The sequence below is a fragment of the Marmota flaviventris genome, chromosome 6 (genome assembly GCF_047511675.1).
Source record: "Marmota flaviventris isolate mMarFla1 chromosome 6, mMarFla1.hap1, whole genome shotgun sequence".
Taxonomy (NCBI): domain Eukaryota; kingdom Metazoa; phylum Chordata; class Mammalia; order Rodentia; family Sciuridae; genus Marmota; species Marmota flaviventris.
In genome coordinates this window covers 106,397,759-106,411,985 of record NC_092503.1, presented here as the reverse complement: position 1 = coordinate 106,411,985, position 14,227 = coordinate 106,397,759, and the positions used below count along the sequence as shown (strand labels likewise).

Genomic DNA, 14,227 nt, shown 5'->3' with positions numbered 1-14,227 from the left:
ATGATTCTACTTCTGACTAGTGAAATGTTTTGAGAAGTAACTGTATGACTTATGACACAAGGCAGTTAACAAGCAGATGCTGCCTTCTCTAGTCTCTTTTCTGTGTACATGACTGGAAGCCTAAACTCTGAGGCAGCAGAATTGCAAGATGGAGGCATCCTAGATCCCTGAGTCTCTGTGGGAAGAGAGAGATCAAAAGGGCTTCCTGATCCACACTAAACTGAAATCTGATCAAGAAATACATCTTTGTTGTGCTATGTTAATTAGACTTAGGGCATTATTTGTTACCACAATATAATCTAGCTGAATCTGAATAGTATGCTTTTCATGATCTATTATTATAGTCATTCATTCACCTATATTGTAAATTCATATTTAATTTTTTTTCTGATTATATTCAAGTCAGTGCTTGTTCAACTGCTCTACTCAGCTACAGGAAACCTTGTTCACTGATTTTTTAAAACGTGAGTCCTTAGTACTTTTTAGTTATCCTAAATTTTCTTCTTTAATTTCATCTCCAATTTTCCAAGTGACTCTTTCACACTTCCTTCATTTTCCAAAAACCAACACCTTCTTCCCCAAATTTATTCTCAGCTGTTGACTTTCTTCATATTTTACTGACAAAATTGAAGCCACAGAAGAGAATTTACCACATACTTCCACCTCTTCAAGCCCTGATCTGTCAACATATGTCCATATATTTTGCCTTTTATTTTCATAAAGTAGATGACTTATATATACCTTACCCAAAGTCAAAGACTCCACTCATCTCTAAATGTTGTCCCCTTTCTTTCACTCAATGACATTGCTTCTGTAATTTTCTCCTCTTTCTACTTTATTACAAAGGTTTTCTATCCTGTATGTTTCCATCAGCATGTAGGAATTATTAATTTCCATTTAGTGTGATCTTCTTTCAAGTATCTTTATTCACTATCTTTAGTTCCTCTCCTACAATCTTTATTGAAATTCTCCCTTTAAATCACATTTTTACCTGACCGTTTGCCTAGCATCAAAGTCACCACTGACCTTCACATTGTTAAGTCAGATGGCCACTTCTCAGTTCTCATTGGACAAATTTTCTTATCAGCTTTTGGAATAATTGATACCTTTCATGAAACACATTCTCTACTTTGCTGCTGGGACATTATCTCATTGCCTGATTCTTCTTAGTGTTATCTCCTAAATCATCCTCATCTTCCCAACCTGCAAGCATTAGAATGCTCCAGGGCTCAAATCTCAGACTTCTAATATTTGTCTTTCTTATTACCCTCATCAGATTGCATGGCTTTCAATATTAGCTATATTATGATGAATCTGAAATTTATAGCTCCTGTTCCAACTGACAGATTTTACTTCTCAACACGGTCTATGTACTGTCTTCAGGTAACTCCACATTTCTCGACTGGGATGCCTGAGAGGTAGCCTACTAGAGTAAATGGCAACAGCATTCCCTTAGTTATTCAGTTCTCAAAGCTTGGGGTTACCCTTGATTCCTCTTCTCTTACATGCCATATCTAGTCCTTCAGTAAATCCTTTCAATTCTATTTTTAAATATATATTCTGAGTCTAATCCTTTTTTACTATTTTCACTGCTCCCATGCTATTTTATGCCACTATTATATCCCTAGCAGATTTTGCAAAATCTTCCTAAATAGTCACCCTATAAAACATCCCTTCCCTATTGCAGGCTAATTTGCATAATGTAGCCAAAGATGCCTTTGAAATGTATGTCAGATCATACCCTTCTGTCTCAAAATGCTTCAGAAACCTTACCCAGATTAAACTCTGAAGTACTATGTTCCCAATGCCCTACATGATCTGGCCCAAAACTGCTTCCAGCCCCTTCCCCTAATACTCAGACAACTGCCCACTTTGTTCCAGCCACACTCCTTTTCCAGTCCTTCCTCAACTTCACCAAGCAAGATCCTCTCTTAGAGTCTTTGCAAGTATAGTTTCTCTTCACCAGAGATACTCTTTTCTCAGATTTCTGCATGAATCTTTCTTTCACTTCATTTAGCTCTCTTGCTTCAATTTTATATTTTAGAAAGGCCTTTCCCCCCCAGCCATCTGCATTCTTTGTGTCTTATCCTGTTCTGTTTATATACTTCAACCACTTATCAACAAAACAGTCTAGCTTATATTTTTTTTTATTTTATTGTATTATTTTTACCTCTGTAGGTTTAAAACATAAAATCCATGAGGATCAGAACCTGATTAGTTCTGCTCAATGTCTTCTATCACAAAACCCAAATGCCTTGAACATAGTAGGTGCCAAATAAATATGTAAATCAATTAATAAGTAAATGAAGACGGGATTCAGTTTGAGATATGTGAAGGCCTGTATCTGGAGACTTTGGGATCACCTGTAAAAGCCAAGTCACCTCTGTGCACCGAGTGGTGTCAAGTGGACTGAGGTGAGTAGCACAAACTCGGAATGGAGAGAAGGAATTACAGTGAGCCAAGGCCAGTGATGCCCTGGCAACCATCCACAGAAGACCAGCAAAGTACAGCATGAGCCAGCCTGGCATCTGTGTGAGATACAAACTCACAGTGCTCCTTCCAGAAAGAGGAAACAATCCACATAAAGTAAATGAAGTGAAACAAATTTAAAAAGACTGACAACAAGTTATAAATTAGGTGAGAGGCATTCTGATGGGCCCATGCTTGGACAGAAAAAGGACATTAGGGTTGGGCTCAATGAAGTCATGTCAAGTGTATTCAAACATTTATTCTAATTTTAAATTAGTATCTGAATACTTTTATAGAGAAATTATATGCACCGATAATTGCCTTCTTTTCTCAATCCAAATCTGGAACATATAATTTGGAGAAATATAAGTTTACTTATGGGAGTAACAAGACAAATTATAAAAAATTGGCACTGACTTTAAAATGTAAAATATTTAGGTATAGGATATATGCTTCTGACATGACACTGGGCATATCAGCTGGAAAAATGACAAAAAAAAAGGTAGGCTGATGAGTATAGAGAAATAGGTGATGAGTGCAGAGAAATAGGTGGTCAAAGATAAGTCAACCGTGCTAGTGAGTTTGAAGAACAGACACCCTAAGTAACATACCTAGCATTTGGGATGAGTTTTGATAAGAGTGAATGGTTTGAATATTAGTGGCACATATTGGAACACATATTCACTACCTCAAAGAAATCCTCATAGGAAGATAGGAATAAAATAGAGGTAAGAAAAATAGTTGGACATTCCTTCCCCTACTGATTTTCAATTATGCAGTTTTGACACCATGTAAACTATAATGCACCAAAGGACTGGTTTCAATGACTATTTGTCTTTCTAATTCCCATTATCAGATTGCATGACTTTAAATATTAACTATATTATGATGAACCTTAAATTTATATACTTTGTTCCAACTGACGGATGTACTGTTTTGTACCAGCAGATATCTATTTGCTAAACTCAATTTATTTGTGTCTAACATCACATTCTACCTCACGACCTTTACAGCAATGTGTTTTCTTGGTCTTATAGCCTATGTGTGTGAGGCTTTGTATGCAAGTCTTTGTGATGTTTTCCTATGCTGAAGTATCTCTCCCTTTTTCTCAGAAAGGCAACAAAGGAGACTAGAGGTTTGAGGAGAGTACATACCCTAAAAATTTTTATAAAGAAACAATCAAATTCTAACTTCAGTAGAATAATAAAATGATATTGTAGGATCCTCAAAATCTAAAACTGAATAGTCCAAATTTTCCATTTTATATAAAAGACCTGAAGAAAAAGATCATAAATAACCACCTAATATAGCACACAAAGTTATTAGAAAAACTGGAATGAAAACCCACGCCTTTTTACCCTGTGGAGCATTCCTTTCATTTCACCAATTCTCAGTCCTGACATCTTTACTAGCTACAAAGATTTTATATACAAAACAAACTTCCCCTTGATCAAGCAAAAATCTTAAATATATGCTTATAGCTCTTTCATTGCTATATTTTTAGAATACAGTGAAATTTTCTTTTCAGAATTTCAGGAATACACACACACACACACACACACGGATTCCTAAGGTGTGAACCTACACAAGCCAGGTTGATTTATGATTTTAAAGATTAGCGGGAGAGATGCAAAGTGTGTTATGGGATCTGGACTTGCCCCTCAGCATGACTTTCAGCATTCTTGTTGTTTGTTTAAGGAATAAAATTACCACTCTGACTTGGTAGAGCCAACATTACAATTCAGTATAAGTACAGGTAGCTTTTCTTTTTATTTTTACAGAATATGTAATTGTATCTTTACTTGAAAAGTCTTTCCATTACTCAACTAGTTTGCCACCTGTTTTAGAAAAAGCTTTAGTAGGCTCTAAGGTATTTAAGTTGTCAACCTTAAGTGGTCCATGTTCAGTCTGAATCACACTGCATGATTCTTATAGATCTTAGATTATTATTTCAAGTCATGAGACTAAGTTAAAAAGTGCACAAGTATAAATGGTTCAAACCTACCTAGATTCAACTTTATCCCTAATGACAAAAATTTCTCATATAGTTCTTTGGAAAAAAGAAACACACTTTATTAATAGGATGAATATGTATCTAGAAGTGATACAAAAAATCCAGGAAGACTCAATTTATTGAAGCTGTGGGCTGTTCCCGCTCATCACTGAATTTATCACCACTCATCCTACCAAGTTAACTACTAAAACATTTTAGTACTTGGTAAGTGTTGACTATGTGTGATTAACTTTAATTATATTCTATTACATTTGAAAAAAACAAGTATGTGAAGACATAATAATTATTATTCTCATTTTATACAGGAAGAAACTGAAGCTTTTGGAGATGGATCAACTTAATAGGGATATAATAATATTGAGTTCCCAGATAAAAGAGTTTGACTTCAACACCTACAGTAGAAATCCTCTTTGTGGTGTTATTCACAAAATGTTTGCTAAGGTGAAAAAAAAGTGTGTGTGGGGGGGTGCCTGGTCACCTAAGATCCCTCTGATAACACACTTGCATCTTTTCCATTTAATCATCAAAAACTAATTTACAACTGATATTAAGCTGGGGACTCAAAAGCAATTATTTTGTATCTGAAGACTCTTGCTCATGTCAGTTCACCACCTTGAGGCACACTGTAAATTGTTACATGCAGGGATTTACACTACTCCTAGCAAAACCCTCGGCAGCCATACATGTCACCCATCTCTTTTCATTTCTAGTCTGAGACATTGGTCTTGGTTCTGATTCCTCACTCATTTTTATTGCCAGACTTTATTTTCTTTTTTACAATGACACACATGCATACAACACCCGCACATGTACAGTTGGGAGATCATTTACATATGGTTGGGAAGAAGGTATAAGAGTGACTGAGGGAGCTTATTAATTATTTTCACCAGAGATTAAAAGACTATATGAATTTTTCCTATTTAAAAGTCTCTCTTTAGAATGGCAAAGGTCTAAACTTTCACTTTATAGAGAGGATAGGTCTAAGTTTTCACTCTATATAGAGGTGAGGGGATGGGAGTACATTCTCTGCAAAAAAATTTGAAATTGATGAAAATTTACTTAAGTTCCTTGAGTTTAGGACCTATCAGTGGTTCTCTGAATTTTCCTCTCATGATGGTTGTTCTTCACTAGCATTAACTTGAGGATGCCCATGATAAGAACCACAAAATTTTGTTTGAAGTAGATCTTGGATCTCCTTAACTCAGTTTCCTCTAATACCTGACCTATCATCTTTGAAAGAACTGAGTAGAGAATTCCAGTGCTGCAAACTTAAAAACATTTGACAGCATTAAATTAAATGGGAAGATGGTTTTATCATTCTGGGAATTTCCTGAAAGGCCCAAGAAGGTGAAACAGACACAGCCCCAAGTAAGATTTTACACAGTCACACAGACACACCGATGCAAAATGAAAACAGATTTCCACCTGAGAATTCAAGAAATGTACTACCTTGCCCCAAACCGGTAAGAATCCGATTACCACAAGGATGGATAGTTACCCATGGCGAAGAACGGGATTCCCAGCAAGGTGGAGTTGTACTTTCCATCCGTGATGAAGAAGATCCCTGCTGCAGTGATGATGGAGATGCACACTGTGAGCACCCCCAGGAGGCCCAGGAAAGGCTTACTGCGCAAGCAGTCCTTCATGGAGCTGGAGAGGGTGGCTGTGGTCAGGATCAGCACGAGGCTCACCAGGACCTTACTTCTGGCCAGGATGCTGGTCTTATGAAAGTCTCTCCAGAGGCTAAAGGATGCTAAAGAGTGCAGTTGGAGGTCTTGGTGCTCCTCCTGAAGCTTCCTCATAAGCTTACAGAACTCATTCTCCCACTTCTCCCCTATGAGGTCTTGGGTGGCAGAGCCATAGGTCTGGAGGTAGTAGGTGATTTGAATGGCTCTGGCTGACTTGACCCGCTGGTCCTTGCTGTTTGGCACTTCCACTACCCCGCCCAGTTGGTGTCCAATAAAACTGTTCCTCCCATCCTTGAAAAGAAAATGGGAGACTTAAGTTACCAGAAGGATGCACATTCCAAGGGACAGTTTCTTACTCTAAGTGAAGGAGCACAAGAAAGGCAAAGAGAGGTGCTAATTGTGGAACTGATGTGGGTGGAGAGGCAAGTCCAGATCATATATTCAACCTTTTTTGGAGCTATGTGGGATACCATGCATGATGATCAGATTTAGAAAAGATGCGAAGAGTACTACAAAGCTACACAAGACTCACCACATGCATAGGGAAATGTACATGAATACTGTTATTTTGATTTCCCCAAATACCCTTATTCTAAATATTTCCTTCCATAGCAATGTTATAACTCCTTAATGGAGGATCAAGTTTATGATTCAGTTTTAATCAAAGGCATTGCATGAGTTAAAAACATTTAAAAAATTGAATTATCTTTTCTATAACTAGAACCTTCTAGGGTTCTATACATACACCTACACCAACACACCCATACAAACACACCCACTCACACACATTAATACCTTGTTTCTCTATAATCTTGCAATATAATTTCATAGTTCAGAACAATACAAAAATATTCTTTCTCACAACTAATTTAATGATGTTGATGGGTTTCCTCAATATGTTCACTCATTATCATCTTCCCTCCAAATACCTGCCTTAGATACAGATTGATCTTTCCCTCTAGATGATTAGTGGACAAAACCCCCAAATGAAACTGATAAGATTTTCAGGAATGATTGCCAAAAGTTATCTGAGTTTCTGAGTTTGACATGGTGTAGTATAGGCAAACTCATGAGTAAGAGTTTGGTAGGAGAAGCAATCATTCCTCCTGAGTGGACATGGAGTCCCTTAAACAGGTTCCCAACAGAAATTCTCATCCCATGTGCCTCATCACTCAGGAAGAAATTCCTGACAGCCATTACCAAGTTTTAGACCACCTGGGAATTTTATTTTTGCCACAATTGTCATGTGCTTCAATGGCAATGGTTGTCAGAATGTAGAATCTGGTAGCAGAAAGCAAGTTGAAAGACAGCTTTAAAAATATGCTGCAGGAATTGAGTGAGAACAGGAACTAAGGTGAACTTATGTCACAAGTAGAATGTGTGTGAATTGGATCAGGCAAGATGCTCATCTCATGGGGATATAAAAGGGTAAAGTCAGGACAGGAAAGAGTTCTTTCTACAGAGGACAGTGGTAAGGCAAAAAAAATGCAGTAGTGTGCTAAGCATGGATGTCTTCACAGAACCGTGGGGCATCTTGCACACATGTGAAATAATTATTGGGGGCTTGTTTAATCCAGATATCTATGTCTGAGGCACGTATTTGTATTTGTATTTTTTAACATGCACTAAAGCAACTTTAATATTTGAGAGTCTGTTGCAAACACAAAAAGTTTAAGAAGTTTATAGAGAGTACAAATGCTGGTAGTAGGATCATCAAGAATTTTAAGAGATAAGTTCCATAGTTACTCCATAGACCCATTTTAAATAATCACATTAAATAATTAAAATCATCTCATTAGTTCAAATTGACCAATTCCAAATGAAAATGTATTTCTAGTAAGTAAATTTGATTTAAAGATTTTTTTTTTTCTGCTGGGTATCTCCCACTACCATGGCATTTTTGTAATTTCCCCTTTTCTTCTCTTTAAAAAAAAAATCAAATTGAAAGTTTGGCTGTAGGTTCCCAGAGTTCTCTCTTGATTAAATCTTTTGGAGTGTTCCAGCAGAAAGATGGGCAAACTTTGAAGGAGGCAGGAGCCTTCCCCCAGAATCGAGAGATTGTATAATCATTTGTACTTGTTCAGTAGATCCAAATTGTTCCTCAATTAGGCTTGATTATTTTTGTTTTATGCTTGATATAATTTTTGGCTCTGCCTTTCTGTTTCTGTGAAATCCCTTCTTTGGCGCAGACTTGTGCTTCTGAGGGAAAGTATTTAAAAACCATTTTATAAGTATTTACTTAAGAATGTGCAGTTTTGTCTGTCTTTACTCATTTCTGTCATCACAAAGGTTTCTCAGGGAACTTTAGCAGCAGCATGGAGATTATTTCTCCCTTAGGCCCCATTTGGAGACTACAGTGGATCAAAGAGGGTGCTGGTAATGTGTCTGGGAAAAGTCAAAGCTTTAAAGAAGACAAATATAGATTTTTAAATAACAGAACTTTGTTGACTTTGGCTAACTGCTAACCTCCCTTTTGAAGTTGCTGAAGTTCCATTTTTTTTTTAACAAAAATAGTTTATAAAAGGTATGCTTCCATCCTATCTTTGTTCATTATACTTAAATAAATGTAACAGAATGAATTTCCCTCTCATATTCAGATCTTCTTTATGTACCTGAGCAAATTAAATAAATTTCTTTGGGTATTCTGGAATCTAAAGGCTCCATTGAAGAGTTACAACATGTATATACATTTTAAGATACTATTTATATGGAAATCTTCTACTATTTCATAAATGTGGCAGAAGAGTTTCTCTGTTCATGCTAATTCTTAGAAACTTCTAAGTAGGAGAAACAAAGAACAAATACAACAAATATTGTAATTACATTTTGGGCAGAACTTCTGGACTCTAAGCCATCCAGTAGGATTAGTGGAGAGAATGAATGATTAGGGTCCATATGACTCAATTTGCAGCAAACAGCTCACACTAATTGCATATTAAACCCATAGCTAGTTAATTTCCCTTCTAAATTTCAGTTTTCTCATCTGTAATAGAAGCAGATATGTAACTATGAGGAAAAGTTGACATGATGTTGAAGTAAATTTGCAGCTCTATTTCTAGGAAAATATGACCTATATAGATATTTTGAAGAGATCTGAGAGTCAGGAATTGGTATTATAATTAATAGAGGCATGAATTGCTTATTTCACATCTTGCAAGATCTTACCAGTGACAAAGAAGAGCTGCTTTGTTTAAAAAATGAGCAAGCCTGGAGACTTAGAGAAGGAAAATCTGTTAGTCAAGGTGATGAACCATGGGTTTCAAACCAGATCTTCTGTTCCAAGTCTAATCCTTTCTAGAATCCTATGGGAATCAATCAGGGGAACGACTTCAACTCCTGCTTCTCATAAATACTCTTTGTGATTAAAGCTTATCTTACTCATAGATTCCCCTTTTCCAACATGTTTCCAACTAAAGCAATTACCTACCATTTAACACATACATTTTCAACTTCTTCCTCCCAAAGGGACTTACTTCTTACACAAGCTTCAAGATTCCTTTAAGTGCAGAAATCACCTTTATGTTCCAATGAAGAGAAACCTTAAAATAAAAATATGACCAGATGGCAACATGCTGTTTTCAATGCATCCCTATTTCAGTACATTGCTGAACTGGACTGATGTCAATAACATGAGATGAATTTAGGGCCCTAGTTCATATCCATGTCCAATTCTGCTCTTCTTCAATCTGTTCTCCAAAGTATAGCCAGAGTCTGCTTTAAACAGGATCACATCATTTCCATGCCCCAAACTTTCCACTGGCTACCACTTGCTCTAAGAAAATAGGACCCTCTACTTGGCCTGCAGGGCCCAGCAATGGCCCATGGCTGGAGGAAACGTCTGACTTTGTCTCCTATCCCTCTCTTCTCCTCTTCTAGCCTCTCTTCCTACTCCTTAAATGCAAGTTAATTTCCACCTTACTTTGTATTTGCTGTCCTCTCTGCCTGAAATATTTTCTTACATTGGTCTTATAGTCAAGACTACTTGCTGCCATGGAGGTACTAGCTTTGAAGAAACTATGTGAATTACACATTCTCAAGTGGGCACCTCCTTTCCTGCGCTCATTCTATTACATAGCCCTATTTTTTATATTCCTGATAATTATTCCCATCTAAAATGATCTTATACAATTACTAAATTGTTCCTTTTTTGTCTCCTCTGTGAGAAGATACACTTATTGAAAGCCAGCATTTTTCCTGTTTTTCTCACTAATAACTTCCCTATCCCTAGAACAAGGCTGTTCTAGAACATTCCCTAACCTTTTTTTAACTGAGTGAATTCACCTTAAGGTGTTAATTACTAATCATAGGTTTTTTTTTTTTTTAAAGACTGTTTGACTAAGGTCAGAAAATAAAGAGACACTTTTCTCCCTTTTTCTATCTTCTTAGTCTGAATAACATTTCTTCAAAATATGTTCCTGTTCCATTTTCACTGTGAATTAAACAAGTGTGGTAAACTAGTCAACAGACAAGGGAACTGGGGAAAAGCTAGGGGAAAGGATTTGCATGCACCATCCTCTGAAGTCAAAGGATGGCATCAGACACCCAAGAAATGGAAGAGGGTGGTTGGAGAGGGAAGCAGGGCTCCTTTAGTTTTCCTTCAGTAAGGGCAGCAGAAAGCTCATTAAGGTGCTGGGATTAATTGTCCTTTAGTGAGAAATGACTGGTAGGTTGTAGGCAGGGGAATGACTTTATTTCCTTTTTTGTAATGCTTACTTTCATTGTGCTGTGGGAAAGGACTTAGGCAGTAGAGAGGACCCTGAAGGAAAGAGCAGTTAGAAAGCTCCTGCAGTATTTTAGTTTCTTAATGCAGCATAAGAAAATGTCAGTGGAGGCAGTGTCTGGCAGGTAAATTGTTCCAAGGTGAATCAATAAAAGTGCAGGTCATGATGCTATCTCATGGACATGAAGCATCTCAACACATTCTCTCTCCAGCAATTTAATATAGAAAAAAAAATTCTTGGATCCTTTAGCTTTTATTTAGATTAAGATTACTACTTTGTCGCTTTTAAAATCACCCCTACCCAAACCACATTCTCCAGCAAAAAGAAAATTAAACTCTTAGAGATAAACTCAATGAATAAATTCTTAAAGAATGAAGACTTTAGTGCCATAGGCAGTTGTGCAGAGAAAAAAAATTACTTGATGATGCTTGGATATGATAAGGGAGCAAGTGTAAAATTTGCTCAATATATGTGCTAGGTTGACATTCAGATACTTTCTGTGACTGCGAAATAATTTGGCAGCACAGTTCCTGTCCAAGGCAATTGTAATTCAGATTTCATTGATTTTTGATGAGGCAGACACGGCGAGAATATTGGAAACTTTTAGATGGTCACTTCTCTTTTATTGCTAAAAAGAAAATCTTCCTGTGTGATAAATGGTGACATATTTCAAAGAATGATAAGGCTTTGTTTGTTTGTTTGAAAAATATTTTTCCTTAGAATTATTCCTAGCTTATATTTCTTTGTTTGATTCCCCAATGTCAAGTGTATACACAAACTAGGAGTAAATGAAACCACTGGTTATCTTGATTTTCCTTTCCAGCATTTCATATTTAGTAGAAATAAGCAAATAATAAGAAAGCACATTCCTACAAGGAATTTATTTTTAAAAAAGAATCAAAAGTCATTTTCAAAATGAGGACTTTAAAGTATTAAAATGCCCCAAATAAAGAATAAATTAAATCTATTTTGTCACAGTGCTAAGCTAGGAAAATGCAGTAGTGTGTTTCAGATATTTTTCAAAGAGTAAGGTTAAAAAACAAGGTTTCCGTGCTGCTGAAATAAAATAAAACTTTAGCCAAACAGAATATGAAATAAGTTAAACAAAGCACTCTGGCATATCAATGAACTGAGGCTTGGCTGGAAATTTTTAACACACGTGGCAGACATGGTTCCAAGATTCTGGAACTTTATTTGCATTATTTTCAGCAAGTCTTCCAGTCACTCTATGAGGAAGTGCTAAACTGGAGGTGCTACAAGTCACCAATGAGGGCCTGGCACTTCGAGAAACCATGCAAGAAGAGTAAGTTCAGGTAGCTATGAAATAGCATCATCATTTGATTTCTGTTTCTGGCTCCAAGACTCATGTTCTTAACACAACAGCACATATATTTGGATAATTTATGAATATACTTTGAATGAGAGGAGGTGAAATATACTGGTTATGTACACATATTCAAGAAGTCAATTGTCTTGTCAAGTCCCAGCCACGACACCAGTAAGCCATGTGGGTGTCTTAAGCTCCCTACACATCAGGCTTATTATTGTTAAAACAAGAATCAGAAGGCATTTTAAGGACCAAATGTATTAATGTATATGTAAAGTATTTAAATAGTACTCGGAAGGATTGGGTATTATTCTCATTAATATAAATCACAAATGAAATATTTAAATAATACAGTTTATTCATTTAGCCATCTAAGATTATTCCATATCTCCCAGCAAATGTCTATAATGTGATGGAAAAAACACAGGGCACAGGACCAAGTCACCTGGTTTTAAGAGGACAAGCTGCTTGACTTCTCTGGATGCCAATTCCCTCCTTTCCAAAGTACAAGGTTTGGCTCCTATTATCTCTAAAGTTCTGATTTGCTCTTCAATTAATGATTCACTGGCAGTAAAGTTATCAGACACCACAAAGTATGCTAGAGAAACCTGTGTTAGACAGGGTAGGGGGTAGAAATAAGAAGGAAGGGGAAACACAAGATGACCTATGTTCGTTTCTATAGAAACAAGAAGCTTTTTATCTTTTTTCTAAATCTGGACCCAGTTGCTTCTTCTCTTTCTTCGGGTAATCTCCAGAGAAAATTCTCCTCAAATGGAAAAAAATATAAGGACTTTGCTCCAATTTATTGAGATAAAAATCATCTCTCATTAGCCCAGATTTTTATATTTTAAATTTTTTTCTATCTTCACATCTCTGTTATTATTCTTTTTACTGCATTGATTTGCATAGTACATAACAGCATAAATACATCAAATTTCTTCTTTTTTTCCCCAAAATCTTTACACAAATTTACTAACAATGTGTAGAAGTAGAGTTAAACATCTGCATTAAAAATGAGCCATATAAAAACTACCTTTTCTGTTTTTCTGGAAATCCTATTAGCAATCCTATCTATCCATAAAATTTTTATAAAAACCATATTACTATTCTTAAGTACATCTTTCACAAAGGGATCATGGTCATTACTTGAGGCCAAGTAGTTCCTATCAAAAAACACTTAGCTCTATTGCTGTCCTGCATTATGGAGGTTGGCCATCACCCACATGGGAGCATTTGAGGTAAAGTCCCTAGGTACAGTGACCCCCTTTAGTGGAGATCATTTCTTCTAAACTAAGAAACTCTATTCTAAAAAGGCTCAGGTTACAACCACAGGCCACATAAGAAATGTGACACCTGTGCCCTTAGCCCCTCTAAGTGAAAAATAGATCAGTCTGACAACCCAGGGAGACAGACCTCCCAGCAGAGCTCACCACGCCCTGCTGCAGTGGTAAAGTGGAAGTTGGGAAAAGCTCAGGCCCTGCAGATGTCTACAGGAGGCACCAGTATGGCGAGTACCTGAGTGTACCCAGGATACCAAGTGGAACCTGGCAAGAAGGGCAGAATCATCCATTGTTCAAAAAATATTCAGAGCACACACTCCATTCCTGATGCTTCTTCTGAGGAGAAACTGATGAACAGCTACAGTTAACTTCAAAGAGCTCTGGAAGACGAGGTGGGGAGAGTAGATTGGCATTATAACACACACACACATATATATGTACTGGTGAACATATGCTGTTAAGGGAACACCAGAAAGGAATCATCTAACCTAGGAGACACTAAGAAGGCTTTCCAAGCTGGTGGCCTCTTATCTGACACCTGAAGCAATAGTAGTCATTATTCAAATAAGGACAAAGGATTTGATTGCTGCAGATTAATAGTCTTACAGGCAGAGGAAACAGCATGCATGAGCCCCAGAAAGGACAGTAGGTATGTTGTGCTCCCGGGACTTAAAGAATGACTGGAGTGTACAATGTGGAGGCTGGCTGATGCAGAGATTGGGACTGGT

General features: G+C 36.8%; 1 protein-coding gene across 1 annotated transcript in view; it reads right to left on the bottom strand.

The window, feature by feature from the left end:
• The window catches only part of Ptchd4 (patched domain containing 4), a 185,036-nt gene that overhangs the window by 122,661 nt on the left and 48,148 nt on the right, over window positions 1-14,227 (bottom strand). The window contains exon 2 of the mRNA XM_027938286.2: window positions 5,982-6,462. Within this exon, the coding sequence (XP_027794087.1) occupies window positions 5,982-6,462 (481 nt within the window). The remainder of the gene's footprint in view (window positions 1-5,981; window positions 6,463-14,227) is intronic.